At 34.8% G+C, this 19878-nt stretch overlaps 5 protein-coding genes across 8 annotated transcripts in view; 1 reads left to right on the top strand and 4 right to left on the bottom strand.

Annotated features, from left to right (window-relative positions):
- LOC130987571 (dolichyl-diphosphooligosaccharide--protein glycosyltransferase subunit 4A-like) overlaps positions 1 to 19878 on the top strand; it is a 57343-nt gene that overhangs the window by 7785 nt on the left and 29680 nt on the right. The window lies entirely within an intron of this gene.
- On the bottom strand, positions 1000 to 5540 carry LOC130987566 (uncharacterized). Of its 2 annotated transcripts, XR_009089793.1 has the most exons (6): positions 4807 to 5523; positions 3940 to 3976; positions 3518 to 3754; positions 3396 to 3443; positions 1553 to 1949; positions 1000 to 1176 (listed from the first exon to the last, which is right to left on the bottom strand). XR_009089793.1 is itself a non-coding variant. In XM_057911146.1 (5 exons), the coding sequence occupies exons 1-5, from the start codon at positions 5106 to 5108 to the stop codon at positions 1689 to 1691; spliced, it is 885 nt and encodes a 294-aa protein (XP_057767129.1). In that variant the 5' UTR covers positions 5109 to 5540; the 3' UTR covers positions 1266 to 1688. The 2 variants fall into 2 exon arrangements, 1 of the variants encoding a protein (XP_057767129.1); XM_057911146.1 differs by lacking the exon at positions 1000 to 1176 and having other exon boundaries at positions 1266 to 1949; positions 4807 to 5540.
- LOC130987565 (uncharacterized) lies at positions 9139 to 13726 on the bottom strand. Of its 3 annotated transcripts, XM_057911143.1 has the most exons (10): positions 13549 to 13726; positions 13373 to 13423; positions 12674 to 12695; positions 12418 to 12532; positions 10916 to 10978; positions 10591 to 10623; positions 10341 to 10466; positions 9888 to 9994; positions 9726 to 9797; positions 9139 to 9629 (listed from the first exon to the last, which is right to left on the bottom strand). In XM_057911143.1, exons 1-10 carry the CDS (start codon positions 13717 to 13719, stop codon positions 9286 to 9288), a joined length of 1104 nt encoding a protein of 367 aa, XP_057767126.1. In that variant the 5' UTR covers positions 13720 to 13726; the 3' UTR covers positions 9139 to 9285. The 3 variants fall into 3 exon arrangements, with proteins under 3 accessions (XP_057767126.1, XP_057767127.1, XP_057767128.1); XM_057911144.1 differs by lacking the exon at positions 10916 to 10978; XM_057911145.1 differs by lacking the exons at positions 10916 to 10978; positions 12674 to 12695; positions 13549 to 13726 and having other exon boundaries at positions 13350 to 13423.
- Positions 14514 to 16912, bottom strand: LOC130990021 (protein FAR1-RELATED SEQUENCE 5-like). Its single transcript, XM_057914223.1, has 3 exons — positions 14852 to 16912; positions 14675 to 14782; positions 14514 to 14603 (listed from the first exon to the last, which is right to left on the bottom strand). The coding sequence occupies exons 1-3, from the start codon at positions 16910 to 16912 to the stop codon at positions 14514 to 14516; spliced, it is 2259 nt and encodes a 752-aa protein (XP_057770206.1).
- Positions 18226 to 19541, bottom strand: LOC130987567 (methyl-CpG-binding domain-containing protein 2-like). The gene is made up of 5 exons (XM_057911147.1): positions 18989 to 19541; positions 18859 to 18912; positions 18679 to 18788; positions 18516 to 18581; positions 18226 to 18420 (listed from the first exon to the last, which is right to left on the bottom strand). The coding sequence occupies exons 1-4, from the start codon at positions 19345 to 19347 to the stop codon at positions 18517 to 18519; spliced, it is 588 nt and encodes a 195-aa protein (XP_057767130.1). The 5' UTR covers positions 19348 to 19541; the 3' UTR covers positions 18226 to 18420; position 18516.

The following is a 19878-nucleotide window of genomic DNA, read 5'->3' as shown; positions in this document are numbered from 1 at the left end:
GCGACTCGAGATCCCAACAGAAGAAAGTGTAAAAGATTAAGCATATCTTTCAAAATAGGTGTAAGTAGAGTGGAATGATCAATATTTCCTCTATTTTGTTGTAGATAATGAGTTACTTTCAATTCATTCCCAATTAATAGAATCCAAATTCGACAACTCAGAAAAATATATACTTCGCAAATCTCATTACATTGCCTACAAATCCTTGCTATTATATTGCATGCGAGATAAAATGGACAACATAGACATATATGTGATGTTTTCTCCAAGTTCAAATAAACAATTGAGCTCATTTTGGTTGGTAAACATTGAAAAATAAATAATTTTCGTAATACTTCATATACCACGACTACGATTTAGGAATTTTAGAATTTTAACTTTTGAGTGCTGTCTAGCTTTTCAGATACTATTAATAAAATAATGAAGCAATTTTTTTCTGTTGAAAATAATAAAACACTTAAAAGAGTTTGATATGGCTACCTACTAATTCTATTTCTCGCAATAAATCTCCGAACATTTACAAAAAATGGAACAATATAATTTATAAAAATTATTTCATCCATTTCCACAAACAACTCATTATCTGTAAGGGGCTGCACTCCCATGCATATGTTATAGAAAATTAAGTGGGAATATAAAAAAAATGAAATCATTAATGAATGACAAGTAACATGCTAATGACATTCCTTAGGACTAAAATTTGAAAAATATAATACTCCCTCCGTCCCTGAAATGGCTTCCTCTTTGGGGACGGCACGAGTTTTAATAAAAAGTTGTAAAGTGTATTGATAATGGAGAAAAAGTGATATAATTATTATTGGAAGTTGTGAAAAGTGTTATAATTAGTATTGGGAATGGTGAAAAGTGAAAAGTAAGAATAAATAAAATATTATTAGTGGTGGGGTAGGTTTCCAAAAATGGAAAGAAAGAAAGAGGAAGTTATTTGGGGGACGTCCCAAAATGGAAAAAGAGGAAGTTATTTTAGGGACGGAGGGAGTATGATTTTTATATATATATATATATATATATATATATATATATGTATGTATGTATAAACTGTACAAGTTGAAGGCATAATCAGAGGGAAATGGCATATAATTTTTTATTTTTTTGCTGGAAAATATTATGCTGGCGGCTGAGATAAATACACGGCAAGAAACCAACAAGAATTTGCACCTGCGAGCAACATGCAATAATCTCAAAAATAAAATAAAAATAAAAATAAAAAAGCTAAAAAACCAAGGGCTAATATGTAGAATAATCAGTAAGGAAAAGCATGAAAGATTGTATAGAGCTTCAGCAGGTGTATATACACAAGAATTCACATAAATGTTAGAACATCATCACAACCACGTTTTCACGCGCAGAGGCACTACACAAGAATGAATAAGAGGGCGCAGGCGCCACTCTTGTAAACAATCTATTACTACACTATCTTGCAGCTAAAGAACGACATTCTAGTATACACGAGGTGATGAGAAGTCGAGTACTCTGGAAATATAAGCATCACAGCATATCGATTTTACCTTGATGGATCGCGAAAAGCTCTTACCTAGCATCTTCAATCTTGATTACATCTTCATCCCCTATAATGCTCTGCAGCTGAAATTTCAATGATTCGGACCCTTTACGCAGAGCACATGATTTGAGCAACTGTTTTTACTAAGGTGAACTTCTATGAATAAGAGCTATTTTTTTGTAAACATCAAGCATTTGTTGCTTCTGAATTCTGCTGAGGTTGGGCTAGTATCAGATTGCATCTTGTCTCTTCTGGAGAAGGAAAGTTTCTCCATTGCATTCACGAATTTCCTCAAGTGTTTGATGTACTCGGGAAATGTTTCGATATTGCAGTGCCCTGCGCCTTTCACCCATAATGGATCGTATTTCTCCTTAGCAAGCTCCCACAGTCGTTTGCCATGTGAGAAGTCAACAATCTCATCATTTGTACCCTAGAAGTAAACATTCATATTAAGGTGCTAGAAATACAAGTTATCACCAAAAAGATTGGGAAAAAAAAATGTATAGAGCATAATATTTTGCATCATAACCTACATTATCAGAAACCTAGTGGGAAGATAAGCAAACGATTGTAGTATTAGTACACAAAAAGGTGAACCAATTTATGGGAGATACCGAGATAACTTGGAAGATAAACATCGGGATAAATGATGACCCCAACTTGTTACACACATAGTGCAACAGCTAGGTTTAAGTTTCACCTCTTAGTCTTAAAACCATGAAAGATAATTGCTACAAAAGAGATGAAAGCCATTCTAAATTGATCACACTTAATTCCTCTTTTGAGAAACTGTCAATGAAGAAATTAATCTCCTTTTATCTCTGCTAGTTCAGATATCTGTCTTATACTACACCCTAGTAACTGAAGCATCACATGAGGATTCTTTTTTTATTTTTTTCATAGTGGTAAAAGATTTTTTCATTCAATGTTCTCCAGCTAGAATTATTTCTATAGTTCTGTGATATTTGAGTAAAATCAGGACATTGTATTCCTCTGTGTTGCTTTTATGCCACATCCTTAAACAGATACCTAATGTTTGAGAACTCCAGCTATCAACATTCAATTTATATCCCTAAAAGAAATTTTGTAAGCAATCCAAATACTTGAATAAGAGTTTTTAAAGCCTATAGGAGCAACAATATATGTATGGTCCATTCCTTGGTTTGGTCTGTATAAGAAGAAGATGTCGAGTCCAAATTCCTACGTACATGGTAAATGGTTCATTTAAAGTGAATAGACATAACCTATATAACAATTGATTGTCAACTCATTCAGAACTGAGCATCGCAGATTTTAGAGTGCCAGCATAAATTTAGCTAAGCAGCCACCACCCTAGTAAAGCTGGCAGTTGAGATTCAGCTCAACCAAAAAGAAATTGATGTGGACGGGGATTATCATCCGACTAGGACTGATGCATGGAGCAGTATAAGGTCATTCTCAACGCTGGACAGAAAGATAATATGCCTAAGTGTAAGAAGAAGAAATATTTATTATTGAATGTCATTTTCTAGAAACTTGATAGCTATTATTCCTGAGCCATGGCAACAAATAAATGTTAGCTGCAGTTATTGAGTCAGAATCTCACTTCTAAACCTCGCCCCGTAAGTCATGAATCATGATTTTTTAAGAATGCTATCAAACCAAATCCTGAACTAATATATTAGTGCATTATGTGTGGTTCGATCTGTGCATATATGGTCTGTCCTAAATTTTGAAGTTGTACGTTGAGGACCTCATGTGTCTGATGGATCAGCTTAGAGTTCCGTGACAGATTTGGGAAAGAGAATTTGATGCAGTGTACTAGAACCGGACAGTTGTCGACACATCTTCAAATGTAATTTAGAGCTAAAGGAGAAAAGTTGCAAAGATTTCTTACATGTATTACTAGAACCGGACAGTTGACATTCCGTATCTTGTCTATGTTCTGCACACAGATTTTCAGTTAGACGCCATCAGCAATAGTAGCAACAGAAATCTGTTGAAAGGTTGAGAACTTACTTTGAAAATGTCAAACCAGAATGTGACCTTTACATTATAAAGAACTCGTATGCCCGAAAGAATTGCACTGTGGAGGACTACAGCTCTCAACCTAGGAAAGCGAGATGCAAGATGTAATGTAGGACCGCTCCCAACAGATTGGCCATATAGAATGACATCCTCTTGCTTGATCCCATACTCGTTCTTCAAACATTCATAGACAGCCTCAATGTCGTGGTATGTGTTTAACTCAGATGGCTGTAGTAATTGTAAAATTACTTCAATAAACTTGTCAACATGAGTCAAATTATAAAGAGTTGCCATCTTTGTATTTACCTCCCAGTTTACAAGGTAAGTTTGTAGCATAGATCACTTTAATGTTGCAAAATCCTTAAACAGTAAAAAGAAATCTTGACATTAATGCATGATTAAAATGTTCTCACCTTACCAGAGGATGCTCCATATCCAGAATAATCATAGCTGCAACCAGATAAAGAAAATACAAAGTCATTAAGAATGAGAATAACGCTCTCGAGCACAGGTTAGCATAACACCAAATCCTATCCAATCCAACAAACACAGACCACTAGCCAAAAAAGGGGGAGAAAAACAGAAGTGCTACTGATCATGATAATTAATGCAAGTTTAGTCCTCTCTTTTCGAAGAATCTATACATCCCTCATCAGAAAAGAGGCAGCTACTCTTGAGCACGGGTTTGGCAATGAAGGCGAATCCCAGTAATTAGGCATTCATACAGAAACTGCTTGCAAGAACTCTTATCTATTTGTATTACTAACAATCAAGAGAGTGAAAAACTATGGCCCTTGATGTACATATTCGGAAAAATCATGCCAACGGAAGTGCAGGATTGAAATTTTATCCAGAAGATATAAAATCAAATCATAAACTCAATAATCAAATTCAAGCAAAGGAAAAACAGTTACAGATGAACCCTGTCTTGAACTAGAACTGCAAAATCATATTCCTCACCATCAATTCAAGCAAAATTCAGAACCCCAAGTCCTAAACATCAAAACTCTAATCACCAATTCCCCACAAAATCTCACCCCCATATCCAATTAGCTAAACCCAAATTATCAAAATAAACAGCAAAAATAGAAGTGCTCTTCAATATGAACATCCACAGATCAATCAAACCAACCTATTTTTGCCATTTTTGTTGCCACAAAAAAAACCTCAAACAGCCCATCACAGACCACTTCAAGCAACCAAAGAGAAAAAAACTAACAATCCAACGCCTACAACACAGAAAATCAAGAATCACAAAATCTAAACGCATACACACGCACCTCATGATGTTGACACGTAGATGCGCTCTGAGCTCGAGAAAGAGCTCCAGCATCTGCCCTAAATCGGCGGCGTTGCCGTGAGAATACAACAGCGTAAATCTCCCCGCCGGGTGCCTCCAAAACGTGGCCACGATTTTATTCCCGGGCTTTGTATCCAACAAATGCACGTCGACGTTCTTCTCCGGCGACAGCCCGCTCATGACCAGCTTCCCCTCCACCTCATCACTGTACACGTCGTACGTCGGCGGCTCCGGCGGGAAAAACGCGAACTTTGCAGCCACGTTCGATGTCACATTTCCCATTTATTCTATTCAACCAAATTCCCACCAAGATTCCGCCTTTCAACCAGTTGAATTCTGACCATGGACAAACCTGTTTAATTTTCTTTTTCTGGGATTGCCAAAATACGGGATTTCTCTCGACCCCTTTTTTCTGGGTTGGGCTTTTTCTTCTCCTCGTGTTATTAATCTCCCTTCTCCCTATCTCTCCCTCTTCTAATTTCTTTCTTCTTCTTTTTTTTTTCTGGATTTTGGGGGTTCGTGTGTTGACGACGATAGAGATATTGGAGATCCGATCTAAGCGGGAGAAGGAGACAGGAGAATTGAAAGGAGCGAAAGAAAGAAGAAGGGAATTGGGTTTGTGTATGTGTGTTTATGTATTTGTGTGTTGCATGTTTGTTATGTTTCTTTTTTCTTTTCTTTTTTCTTTTTTTTTCCTTTTATTTATTGGTTTCTGGAGTGTATTGCAATATGTAAATGGATTTATTTTTATGTATGGTCGTGGACAGCCATGAAGGTTGCGTAAAAAGTCGATTTTACCCTTGTAGGGGTTTCTAAATTTTCTGCCAATTTTTAGTGATAATAATGGATAATTGACCTTGGTAGCTAGATTGTGTTGGTCAATTTATTAAATGAACTAAGCTGCGATAATGATCTATTGCATGCTATATTCGTGCTTAGAAATCTTAGATTTTATGTTGTGTTTAATATAAAAGATAAACAAAGTGATAAATTGATAATATAATCAATTACAATTAGAAGGTATGACTAGTTATTTGATTTTTAATGGTATTTGGATTTCACTAATGTCAAAATACTGTCACAAAAATTGGAATGAACCCTAGTGAACATGAGTCTTCTCATGTTCTACAATCCAATAAGTTTGCCTTGATCAACAATGTGTTTCTTGATGGTTTATATGTTAAGCATGACTACTTATTTAGACAACAAACTAATATTAATTTGTTAAATTCACATAATTATTGATTAATGAAAATTGGTAAGAGTGATTGTGGTTGCACTAATAGTTTAGAATGGTTAATAGTGTTTTATATTTTGAACTTTCAACGTTTTTCATAAAAATATTTTAAATTAAAAAAAATCTTAATGTTTCAACGTTTTTCATAAAGTGGCTCGTTGTACAAAATTTGATGATCGAAATGACTCATTGCAAATTGACTGAAGTCAAGTTGTGAATCCTACATTACCAAGTTAATAACTCAAGACTTCTTCGGTGAGATTAATTATGTTTCGGCTTTGTATGGTGGGACATTTTATGAAAAAATTAAATATTTGAGCAACTTTTAGAAGAAGACGAAAGTTCAGAATATTTTATGAAAAATGTTGAAAGTTCGAGACATAAAATACTATTGATCATTTATTGAATAACAACCCTTAATGAATTATAAATGAATGTTCATTGTGAAGAAAGTAGATCGATTATTTATGGGTGTAGCTCAAGGGCAAAAGAAGTTTCTATGTAGCTATAAATATTTAGAAGAGTTGAGAAGCAATGATTAGTTACAAGATTCATGATTATCCGTTGCAACAAAGTATCCCATAATCTATTTGTGACATACAATAAATATCTTATTTGTTCGCATTATCCCATTCCTTGTAAATATGGTAGAATTATACAATAAATTTATTATTTTTTCCAACTGTAATCTATTTTTTTATTAGTTAAATTTGAAATAGATTGACCTGCCGGCCCCATCCACTACAGAAGGGCATGGATCTTGATTCTTGATGGACGGCTGAGATTCGGTCAAAGGCTGCTATAAATCTAGAAGAGAATTACAGATTGGATATGTCAGATTGACCTTGTCAGACAGAAATAAGACATTCCTCTCTTTGTGTTTTTTCCCCTAACTATTCCAGCCAATTAGTATCAATTATCTAACACAATCAAAAATATGAAATCATAATTAAATAAGTATTACTCACAATTAATTTAAGTAATCTTGATGAGATATATGTGGCTATTCTCCATGCATGCTCTTAATGAATTTGATTGGTGCAAATTAGTATCCTATTTTATACTCCGACCCTTTTAGTTATAATTTTACTATTGTTTTAAATATGAATGTGGTAGAAGTTTTTATTTGGATCTCATAACAAATCAAGGTCAAGTTCCACCTAAATGTAGTTCCATTTCAATTATTGTGTGATTTATCTGTATAATATATTCAAGTGATGACATGATATATAACTTAATTAGTCTCGAAAATCAATTAAAATACAAGTATTTGAAATAAAGACAACAAAGTACTTCTATTAATGTGATATTATATTTGTAGTATCAACTTGAGTGTTTGTGTTGTAGTAGTAATAATAATTCTACTGTTTTGATGCCTACAAGAATATTTCATAAAAGAATTATCAACATAAAAAAATATTTCTTTCCACTTCGAGAACAAGCTCCACTTCCATTTATTATGCTCAAGAGAAACCAAATGCACACAATTCAAAATTGATTTATGTCAACTTATTTTCCAAAAAATATTACAAATAAAATGATGTTTATGCAAATGATTTTCCAAAGTTAGAAGAAAATTAATTAGGTAGGGCATAAGGTCACGTGATACTTGTAGTGAGGGCGGACTACAACAAGGCCAATAACTTTAGTACGTGCCCTACTATTCATGTTGCTTTCAATAGGGTTGGACTCAATAACTCCAATTATTTTAGAGTTTCTTCATGATGAGGATAGATTGAAGGATAGCCTAAAACTAATATAGAAACTAGCTACTACATCCCCGTTAAATACTTGATATTTGATAAATCAGCATGTAATTAAGATTGGGATTTTATTGACTTTGAAGGGTCTACCATGTTAGCTAGAAACCACTACACATTGCTATTAAAGAGTTGATTTTTGATAAATCAGCATGTAAGATTGGAATTTTATTAACTTGAAAAGGGTCTACCATGTTAGCCCCACTCTTGGAATTTTCCACATGTCACGTATGTGTCCAAATGTCAATTTCGACTGTCGTCGGCGTAAGAAAAAACTGGTCACGGGACTAAAATCAGACAAAAAAAAGGTTATGGATTTAGAAGTCGCTTTTTTAGAATTGGTGCAAAAACCAACCAGGGGGCTTAGCCCACTGGCCACCGGGTCCTCACTTAAGTGAAGTGACCCGGGTTCGATCCCTCTTGGGAGCGAATTGGAGATTGGAGATATAAAGTGGATTTGGTGAATGGAGAGATAAGGTGGTTCTTGGAGTGGATGATGAACTAATTACTAACATCTAACATGACTTTGTCCGATCAAAAAAAAAAAAAAAAAGAATTGGTGCTAAAACCAAATACTAAAATACGTTATGGATTTAAAGACAATTAGCTATTTTTTATTTAAAAAAATAAAATAAAAAACAAATTAATAATTACAAAATAATAAAACTAACAATATTGTATTTTTATTTTGAACAAAATATTTAAATACATTAAATTTAAAACTATTATGATCACTCATATTATGATCGAATAACATCACTATATCTCAATATAGCAAAGCAATGAATGCCCGACAGTGTAACAAATAACAAGCATTTTTGTTCACAATTGGGAGAGTGGTTGGTCTACCAAAAAGAAGCCATCATTATCATTAAAATCACAAATTTAATCATCTCTAAGTGTGGGGGCAACCTGCAATTAGTGCTTTCTTTTCTCATAATGATAATATAATCAAATTTTTAATTGAGTCAAAAAAGCCAACGCTGCATGGGAGTCGATGCACCAATAAAACAAAAGAAAGGCCTCCAACAAAGTAAAGATGAAAATGAAACATAGAGCCCTAAAAGGGGGCCATTCACAGGCACATCACATACATGTTTCGTAAAAAATGGGTCAAACATATCATTAAAAATATACACACATTTTTTATCAAAAAAAAATAGTTACACATTTCTTGCAGTTGCCTGCTTCTAACTGTTCAATATTATTAACTACCTTTGACGAGTTTCTCATCATCTCTTGAATACGAGTTGCTCTTTTATCTTTCCCAGATCATAAATAATGGCAGATAAATTTGTAACAATAACACAACGAATTCTCTATAACTCAAATCAAATAAAACTGAATGATGTCATTGTATATGTAGGCGAGTATTGCATATGTTAGAATAAGAGATTCCTAATTAACCAGTTGATATAGCATCACAAGTATATCTCTCTTCAGTATACAAAAGTGGTCGTACCTACAGCGTCGCTCCTTTGCTAAGCAATACGAGCTCATCCTCGACTCTGACTTCGTCTCCGATGACTGAAACCCAAGTTTCAGTTATTTTCTCCAAGCTGCCATCTGATATATCAGCAACCGTGAAGGCTCGTAGAGTGCCCGATGCAACGGCTTGTTCTTTGCCGATTATTTTAACCCTTGGAACAACAGCCCCATTGAGGTACACGGTGTTGTCATCCCCGACCACTATCATTTTTCGAAGACCATTTCCAAAGGCCAGCTCTTTATGCATGTGACCAAACACTACCAACTTGATTGACAATTTGGTGGTCTCTTTTAGTTGGGATATTGCGAGCGCCAAGTCTATTTTTATCATCACAAACCAGAATTCAACGTCAAAATATCATATACGTAGGGGATACGACAACAGGGAGTTAAGTAGCAGAGATGCAGAATTACCAGGGTCGCCATGATCACCACCTCCAGGTATCCAATCCTTTCCGCATATATCATCCAAACCAGAACCTAGGCCTGGATGAATAATCGCGAGTTTAGTATAAAGAAACTCTTTGGTTTATGCCATGTAAAATAAAACAGATTTTCCCCACAAATTTATTACACCTGTAGGCCCGTTATGAGCAAGAAATATAACTGAATGATCCGCAGGAGTTCCTAAAGCAGCGTGATAAATCCTATTCGCGCTTCCATCCATATCATGGATGCCATATCTAGGGATACAATTGCAACATGGATACAAGAAATTGGATCAGATCAAGATGAGAGAATGACATGCTTTATATGCCTATATGTTACAACTTACATATATATAACTTAAACTCTGTAATCAATTAATTAGCACAGTAATTAGACCCTATAAAGTAAGGTTGAATGGTTGATATTACCTGGACTACAGAGATCATATAGCTTTCTATTCATCAAGTAGTTCGATATGCATAATATTATCAGAAAGAAGAACATATTCATGACTAGAATAAAATGGCTTCTAATAAAAGGATGATATAAATTGCAAAGGTGGAGAATAAATTTGAGAAGTGGCATATATGGCCTACTGACCTAGCAGTAAGAAGTTTTTTCCGAAACACCTGTTGACCACCACAAGAAAACGGCCGTCCACCAACTATACTCAACTTCAGATTTGGAAAATCCATTCGTCGGTAGCCAACATGCTCATCGCCAAGGCTGGTTCACAAACATTTTATCCACAAATTGTTGAAAGTGATAGCGATTTCAACATACCAAGTAATGTACCAAAAGAAAATTAGTGGGACCATATAATTTTACAAAGTATAACTTATAGACTTACGATTCAAGCTGCAGTTGAACAGCGTCTTTTTCCCTGCATTGAGAATTGAGGCATTTAGAACTGATAAATAACTTTACAGGACGAGACAACTATGAATGCAAACATTCACCATAGATATCAAACACATTAGCAATTTACATGTATTCATCAAATCAGGATACAAACATAGCAAGTGAGAAGATTTTCAAGAGATGGGATGTATGGAGCAGGCTAATCATGTTTCTAAGCCATAAGACTAGATTGGAATTATTTGTTCTTTGCAGAAATCAATATGCTACACACTTCTAAGTTGTATTTTTAGAAGTTGAATCCTGTGTAAACTCACCTTGTTGCCCCACATAAAAAAAGGAAACATTCTTGCCAATCACAGCATATATGTGTTGAGTATCTGTAGAGGTTAGTACCATCTTAGAATCACAAGCTTTTCTTTCAGGCATCCTAACAAGAACATAACACAATTTTGTAGAGGATGAAGGGGTACAGTACTAATCTTAGTTCAGAGAACAGAAAATACGAAATACAATAGACAAAATTCAATCTAGAATATACACTGGCTGAAATCAGTGGTTGCAAGAACATAACACAATTTTGTAGAGGATGAAGGGGTACAGTACTAATCTTAGTTCAGAGAACAGAAAATATGAAATGTGATGCAGGTAGAAGCGTGAAATATATTTGATACTGATAAATATACGAACTCCGTTGATAACCACTGTATACCGGAATGCGTACAATAAGGGTTAATCCGTTGATTCACTCATGAATACCGGAAGAACACCGCGAGAAGGGAACAATCCCACCCTCTACATTTTAACTCTCAATTCGACTCCACTAAAACATAAATAAAACTCCTATTTATAATAAAACCCTAGACATCTAAAAGGAAACAAACTAACTTGACCAACAAGACAAATCAATAATTAAAGATATAATATATTATACAATTCTATCTTCATCAAAATGCAATAGACAAAATTCAATCTAGAGTATACACTGGCTGAAATCAGTGGTTGCAAGACAAACACCCCAGACTCGGTCCTATGGCCCTGCAGTGCTCAGCTCAATATAGAGGTGCATCCTTTAGAATGTATAAATATCCTAACTGATAAACATGCAATTTTGAATGTATTACCACCCAAGTCTCGAGGTTTTCTTAAAAATAAAGATAGAAAATGAAAAGATTACAAAAAAAGTGGCAATACTCTAAGAAGTTTGCCCAAAGGAAGGTCCTCCAGTAAGTCTCCTATCTCAGGGTTTCACTAGGATAGTTTTCAGTCAAGGTAAATGGTCAACAGGGGGAGCCAAATGCCACGAGGTGGTATCGAATCTGGTCTCTGTATGATAATATGTCACATGTTTAATTGATAAAGCTCTGGCAATCAACATAAATTTTGAGTTGTAACACTTATTCCACATGTAAAATTAATTCTTTTGTACAGAAAATTTCTATGCTTTCAAAATTGGAGTACAAGGAAGTTCGAGATTTAGTATGACCAAGATACAACTATGTCATACTAACATCTTATAAGCTAATCATCGAGATACTATGACAACTTATCTTCAGAATAAGATTTGACATCTTATAAGACGAAGGAACTTATAAGCTTTCAGGGAAAAAGCTTAGCCAGACACCTTCTTAGTAATTTACACTCCAGAGAAAGATAGCTTAGCTTCTCAACATTAACAAGGTAGAAGCGCATGTTCTTGAACTACCAACCACCATGTGGAACCGACCCAAAAAGGCAAAAGAAGAGTGATTCTGACTAAATTGCAGTAAACACGCCCAATAAAACTATTTCAGGGATTTCATACAGCATTTACGCTCACCTCGCAGAGAACTTCTGGGTGTTCCAAGCATCATGGTTTCCCAAAATCACTGCTTTTGCAAAATCAACATTTGAAATACTTTCAACAAGATCAGCATTCTCATTGCCAAAATCACCTGAAGAAAACTCCCACAGCATAAGCGAACCAGCAGGATCTGAGTTACCCCTCAACTTAATCTAGATAAAGACAGGATGAGATGACTCGGCTGGCATGCCCATCAGCAAACAGGATAGAAAGTGAAGAAGAGAGCACCTGCCTGTGAACAGCACGAGATCCGGCTGCATTCCCAGAAACACATATACATGTTACAAGAAGAAATACGGGAAGTATACACAAAGTAAAACAAACTGTGAGGGGAAATGTTACAAAGGAACGAGGATGCCACACAACACAACGAGACTGAAGAGCTAAAAATGCACTATTCCACATACTGACAGCATTAAAATTTAGAAGTGCTTCGAACTCTTTGTGGTTTGAATCCAGTTGAATCCTCTCCCAAACCTCATAAACAGATTCTTCTAAGTTCTCGAAATTTCTTATTCTTTCCTAAGCATAGGGACCAATATACAGTGGGGACTATCGCTTCCCATAATAACTGTCCCATTTTACTGATGAAAGGTCCGAGGTTTGATTAGAACAAAATCATGGAAATTACTCCTTTTACAGAAGAAAATACAAAGCTCTTAGGGCAATTTATATTCTCATAGCTCATACACTTAGGTTTCCATATTCAGCTCAACTTATTTTTCAAATTAACACTCGTCATTCTAACAAGAATCTGCTGATAACTTCCTACTGATCAACTAGTCACAGAGAATCCAAACTTTGCCTCACTCAACCAGGAATTTGTTGCATTTTATCGACAGCTGGTCATCAATTCCATGAGAAAAAAAAATACAGTACCACAAATACACTGAAACAAAATAAAGTACCAATCATAGAGAGAAAAAGAAACCTTCAACAGTTGCAGAGCCTTGGTATCCTCTTCTAAGCTCCAATCATCATGCTTCAAATTGAGAAAAAAAAAAGAGTAAAAATAAGCGTTTTCCAAAATTAAAAAGATAGAATCACTTCTAACCAGGTAGAAGATAGCTAAATAGATAGAAAGAGAACAAGAGAGGGAGAGATTACGACGTCGCCGACGACGGCGATTCGACAGGAGGTAGCCATAGGAAGGTTGCAGCAACAGAAGGTAGACGACGGTTGGGCAGAGGAGATTCCACACTGAAACAGTGGCGCGTGTAACCACGTGCAACCGCTGAGAAGTGACATGTGTGTATTTTTCTCACGCTTCATATTCATTCATGACGGGAGCGGATCCCCTACTGTGGAATAAACACAGCACCAGCCACTGTGCTTTAAAACACAGCCGTTTTACTCCAAACACAACAGCTTTTCAATTTTTTATAATTTCTTTAATTAAAGTCGTTTTCTTCTCAATAAGCGTGGAACCCATATTATTTTAGGAGTAGTTCTTTCCACATACAGTACAAAATGATTTCTTTTTCTTCTCAATATCTGCAAGCTTCTCTCTTTCTTAAGCAACATTGTAATGCTTCTAATGCAATATATTTTCTTCCACTGCTGCAAGCTTCTCAATATTACTTTTTCCAATATTTTTTTTTCTTCTCAATATTACTTTATTTAAAATAATTATTTCCAAACACAGTACAAAAAATACAAAAAAAAAACATTAGAGCAATTCAGAAAAGATCAATATCAGAAAACTCCATCCTTTTGTTTTCTCCTTCTGTATATGATCAATATCAAAGTATCATTAGAACAATTCAGAAAAGATTAATACAGAAAAAATACAGAAATAATTCTTTTTCTCCCTATATGAAAACCTCAATGAAACCATGACATATATGCTATATTTCTTGAAAGATAGAACTATTAAGATCCTGCAAAAATATGAGTATCCAACAAAAAACCATAATTACTTTATGATTCATAGAATCCACAATAGTTGAGAACCTTTACTTTTTGCCTCAAACTCAAAAGAATATGACAAATTATATCCCACAAAAGGTATTCATATTAGCATACAACGAGATGAGTAAATACTAGTTAAAAAAATTACAAGAACTCAAGTTTCAAAAATCTTGATCTTGAATATTGACACTAGATGTATCTCCATTGAAATACATTCCATCAACATAATGTAAAGATTGATGAAGGGGTGCCTATATGAAAAAAAAAGACGAATTAATGAGCAATTATACAAACTATATGCTATAAAATTAATCTTTCGTACCGTCAACAAATCGGTGAAGCTAAATTGATTTGTGGCTCTTTGAAGGCACACATTAGGTTCTGGAGGTGTCGAACAAGAAGCGGATAGTGCACTTTTTGCTCCAAGATTCTATAATAATTATAAAATATTTATCATATAAGCAATCAATAAACTTAAAAGTATAACAAGTCTACATACCTTCACTCTATGATTTGTTTTGTTTCGCTTTGACTGAAGTTCTACCCAACTCTTTAGTCGTTTCGACCCTTTCATTCCAATTCTTTGTTTGAATCCTCTTGATGGCATAGAAGAGATTGATGGAGAGGTCCTCACACTATTCTCATTTTCTTGGCCATCCTCCATTAAACGCATTTCCATCACTTTCTTACTCAAATCATGCATTGTTTCATGCACCAAGGAAAATGTTGATGGGTAAATACAAGCTTCAGTTGCCAATCTTATAAGCATCCGGCATAATTTTCGATACCTCTCTGTACTTTGTAATTTAGGATCTTCTTCAACTTCATTACCTGCATAGTCTTGTACTACACCACTCCTAGCTTCTCTTGTCCACCTTTTCAAAATATAATGCTCCGGAAGTATTTTTATATCCATCACATCATACACTTTCACAATATGACAACATATTAATCCAACCATCTCAAATCTTCGACAACTACATATAAGCATCTTTGTATTAGGATCATGTGTCACCCTCCATTCTCTATCATGATTGATCAATCCAATAACATATTCAAAGGATGATGGAGTTTCTTGTTTATGCTTTACGTAGGCAGCTGCAAATAAAACAAACTCTTTTTGAAATAGATCAAAGACAGATGGAGTATAAACCTTGGAAAGTTGTTGCAACATCGGAGAACTCTCTAAACTCAATCTAGGCAATTTCTGGCGTGCTTCAAAATCACACATTAGCTCACTATATCTCTTCTCCTCCACAACCTGCTCAAAATTATTAAAAAATTGCATAATGTTCAAGTTGGGCTTCATGCACTTCTTGATATCGGAATTGACACTCTCACTAAGTTGTGTGCTTCTCATCCCAAGCGTGAACGCATTCATGTAGCAACCAGCCCATTTCTCCTTTACACTATAAACATGTTTCAACCATGTGTTGTCTTGGAGACTATATTGTGTCAATAAGCTACTCCAAGCCTCCTCAAATTGGGCCTGATCATCAAAGCTATACATACATCTCTTAAAATCTGTTAAAAAACGTGATCCTTCTTTCATCAAATTTCCTAAGTGTTTGATGCCATTTTGCATTAAGTGCCATGTACATAATCCATGAGCTGTCTCGGGCAGTACCTCGTGTAAGGCCTTTGCCATAGCTTGATCTTGATCTGTAAAGACAGTGAAGGGCTTTTTTTGCTTGTGAGCTTCCAAAAAAGTTTCGAACAACCATTTGAATGACGCCGCCGTCTCATCATACAAAAGTGATGCGCCAAAAATCACAGCTTTTCTATGATGATTGAAACCTGAAAATATAGCCAACGGTCTATTTGCACGATTCGTGCAATATGTGGTATCTAATGACACAACATCACCAAAATACTCATAGTCTATCAACATTCTTGCATCTGCCCAAAACACATTAGTTATCTGCTCTTCCATATCCATCTGATTAGCATGATAAAATGAAGGATTTTCAGATAACTTTTGTTGAAAATATCTCATTAGACAACCGGCTTCACCATATACCATGCTTCTTTGCCTTTTAGAACGTAGATAATTCTTAGCATCCAACATGGTGTAACCAATGCCATCTCTCCCCCCTGCTCTTCTAATCAACAAATTATAAGCTGATTTCTGTCTGAGTCCAGCATCCTCTGCCAAATCAATCTCATGTGCTTGAATTTCTGTTATTTTACGTTGGGAAGACAACATATGAACTGTCTCGGGAAGATGGAGAGGATGATTGTGTTCTTCAATAAACTCATTTATTTTATACTTACCATCGATGTAAGTGACTCCCAATCTTACTTTACAATCTGTTCGGGTTTCAAGTCGAGGATTGAGTGCCAAAGAATCTCTTTTGTCTGCTTTACGAATACCCTCCTTACAACAAACATATTTGTATGATGTTATATGACCAGTTTTCTTGTTCTTGTTACTGTAATGTTTTCTCACTCCAAATCCTGATTTCCCTCCATATTGCACCCAAAACATCCAAACCTCATCCAAGCTATCAAATTGCATACCAATTCTAGGCTTCAACTCTAAATCTGAACTAAAATCCATTAATAAAATTGGTGCAACAATTGTCTGTCACATAAAAAAAAAATTAAAATACACACAATATTAATAACTACATCAACTAATATGCAATTACACAATAACAAAAAGAAGTTACGAAAGCAGCCTTAAAACTCTTAAGTTCACGTGAGTTATTTCATTATTTGTCATTGAGCTTCTTCCATTGTCATCTAGGTGATATATTTAAAAATGAAAAAACTTGTAAATCCAACACAGTATTTTTCGTGTGAAATTACATCAACTATTAATTTTAATTTTCAGTATATAAATGATAAATTGCATCTAATAAATAAAAGAGAAAAGAGAACAGAGATTAGGAAGGGCTACTGTGAATTACCTGAAGTGGACTGATTTAATGAGGGTTACTGTGAGATTATGGAGGGAATAGAGAAAAGAGAGATGAAAAGGTTATGCAGTTCCTTGTATGCAGAGAACAAAAAAAGGAGGGAAAAAAAAGATCGTCTTTTCGCAAAAGAAAAACTAATCATTTTTGTATTGTGTTCCACGCTTTGTACTGTATGTGGAAAGAACTACTCCTAAAATAAAATGGGTTCCACGCTTATTGAGAAGAAAAACGACTTTAGTTAAAGGAATTATAAAAAATTAAAAGCTGTTGTGTTTGGAGTAAAACGGCTGTGTTTTAAAGCACAGTAACTGGTGCTGTGTTTATTCCACAGTAGGGGATCCGCTCCCCATTCATGACTGCCTTTACTTTAGAGGGCCAAATTTGGTAATTAGCATCCATATTGCACGAACATTAAAATTGAATAATATATTAAATAAAATTAAAATATAAACAAATATAATTATTATTTATTAAATAAAATAATTCACTTCCATTATATGACTTCGAATCTTTTTAACTTTTACGGAAAATTTATACTACATGGGCGTACTTGCATTTTATCTCTCTAAACATATGATAATATAATGAAGTATAAGTTATCACTTAAAATGATGGACTATATTTTTTATATTTTTATTTGTTTTGAATGATAATATATTTATTTTTCTTTAGTGTATTATATAGATATGCAGTTCCATATAAATATATTTTTAGTATTATGTACATTACAATTATAGTTCTCATGATATGTACTTTATTTACCACAATTTTTTTGGCAATAAGCTAGTCGCTACACACCAAAATTAATTCTCAAAAAATCTTACGTAGTCGCCTATCACAAAAGCATTTTGCCTGTACAAATTACTCACATGCAAAATTCTAAAATTCATTACCAACACAATATTGTTTGGATCAATTGCAACTCAAAATCCAACAAACCCCTCCAAAAAAAAAAAAAAAAAACATGCACGATCCTGCATGCTACTCCTAAAAACGTGAATTCATATACGAATCTCATCTTATCAAAATAAACAATCCACAATTTCCTATTAGCCCAAATGAATGCAATTAATGTACGTAGCCTGATCTCTGCACTTGATGCTTCCTATCCTCGTTGATGTATTAGCATTATGAAATATCAAAATTCCTGTATATGTCGAAACAAAAAAAATAAATAAATAACACATATAAATCGTATATTAAATCATATCATCATGATGATATGTGAGATATATATTACACCTTAATTTTGAGAAGGCGCCTCAAGCTTTCCTCCGCAGTTTTGAGTATTCGATGCAAACTGCACTCCTAAAAACACCGCAGAAATGGAGAGAATGAAATTTAAGGGCTTTAATTCATAATGCAACTAAGCAAATTAAGAGAAAGTTGAAAGAATTGAATATACTCGTTTGCCGTTTTGCAACATATTTATGATCGAGCGGCAGCGGCGGTTGAAATGAGAAGTGCGACACCTTTATCTTATCTTCTTCATACCTTGGATTCTCTTCCAGGTACCTGATCCATCTTCATCCATTAATTATTATCAAATCAAAAAAAAAGCTAAGCCAATCTCATCTCTCCATACCTGCTGAGCTCAACCATGGATCGTAGCCTCTTGTTTGAGGGCGAAACATAATAACTGTGATTGTGAATAATGAAGAATACATGAAAAAACAACCAAAAGAAGAAGAAGAAGAAGAGAATGATGAACTGACACGTCAGCAAATTTTGTGCCTCCTTCCGCCCTAATTCTTAGAATCCGCTGCCATGCCGGAGGAGTCTGAGGAATGTTGGGCTTATCCATGGCCCACCGGAAGTTCCCGTCGTCCTGCTCCACATCCGACTCATGAGCGCATGAGATCTGCGGCCTCCACTCTCGAGCTGTCGCGCATTCAAACATCTCTTCCCCCAATTTTGCCCTAATCTCCTCGTATTTGTGTTTTGAGGGGATCAGTCGCCACTTTGAGCATACCCCACACCTAACTGTATACAGCTTCACCGATTCCCACACCTTCTTCGCTTGCACGCCATCTGTTTCCTCCATTGCTTCAAACAAATTATTTTGCAAATACATGTATTTATTTATGGGTTGTATTCTATACTATTTTTTTTTCCCAAAAGAGGGTTGTGCGTTATTTGTAAAGACATTGAATTGTAATAATTAACGAGATTAATACGCCTTTAATTTCATAGTATGTGTAATGATATTTGGTCTGGCAAAAGGGAAGAAGAAAATAGCATATGCATAAATTGAATTGTATTGAATTAAACGTAATATGCAATAATGGGCTCAATGCTTAAGCATGAACTAGCAACGGAAGAAATAACTCAGTTGTAGGGTTAATGTGATGACACTTAAAATATATGATAAAAGTTGTTATTTCTTTTGGTCTATGTGCTTGAATATGAATTTGTACCTGTTACATTGTACACCAATAGAGAATGAGTTTTCTTCATAAATATTATTCTTCATCCACGAAAAATCCTTCCTTAATGAAGTAGACACAAGTTTTATGTATATCATAAGAGAAGACAAAGATTAATTCTACATACATGACACTATCTTGAAATTGAGATTCGGAACATATATATTCATCCAACTGAA

The sequence above is a fragment of the Salvia miltiorrhiza genome, chromosome 6 (genome assembly GCF_028751815.1).
Source record: "Salvia miltiorrhiza cultivar Shanhuang (shh) chromosome 6, IMPLAD_Smil_shh, whole genome shotgun sequence".
Classification (NCBI taxonomy): domain Eukaryota; kingdom Viridiplantae; phylum Streptophyta; class Magnoliopsida; order Lamiales; family Lamiaceae; genus Salvia; species Salvia miltiorrhiza.
This window is presented reverse-complemented; position numbering and strand designations above follow the sequence as displayed.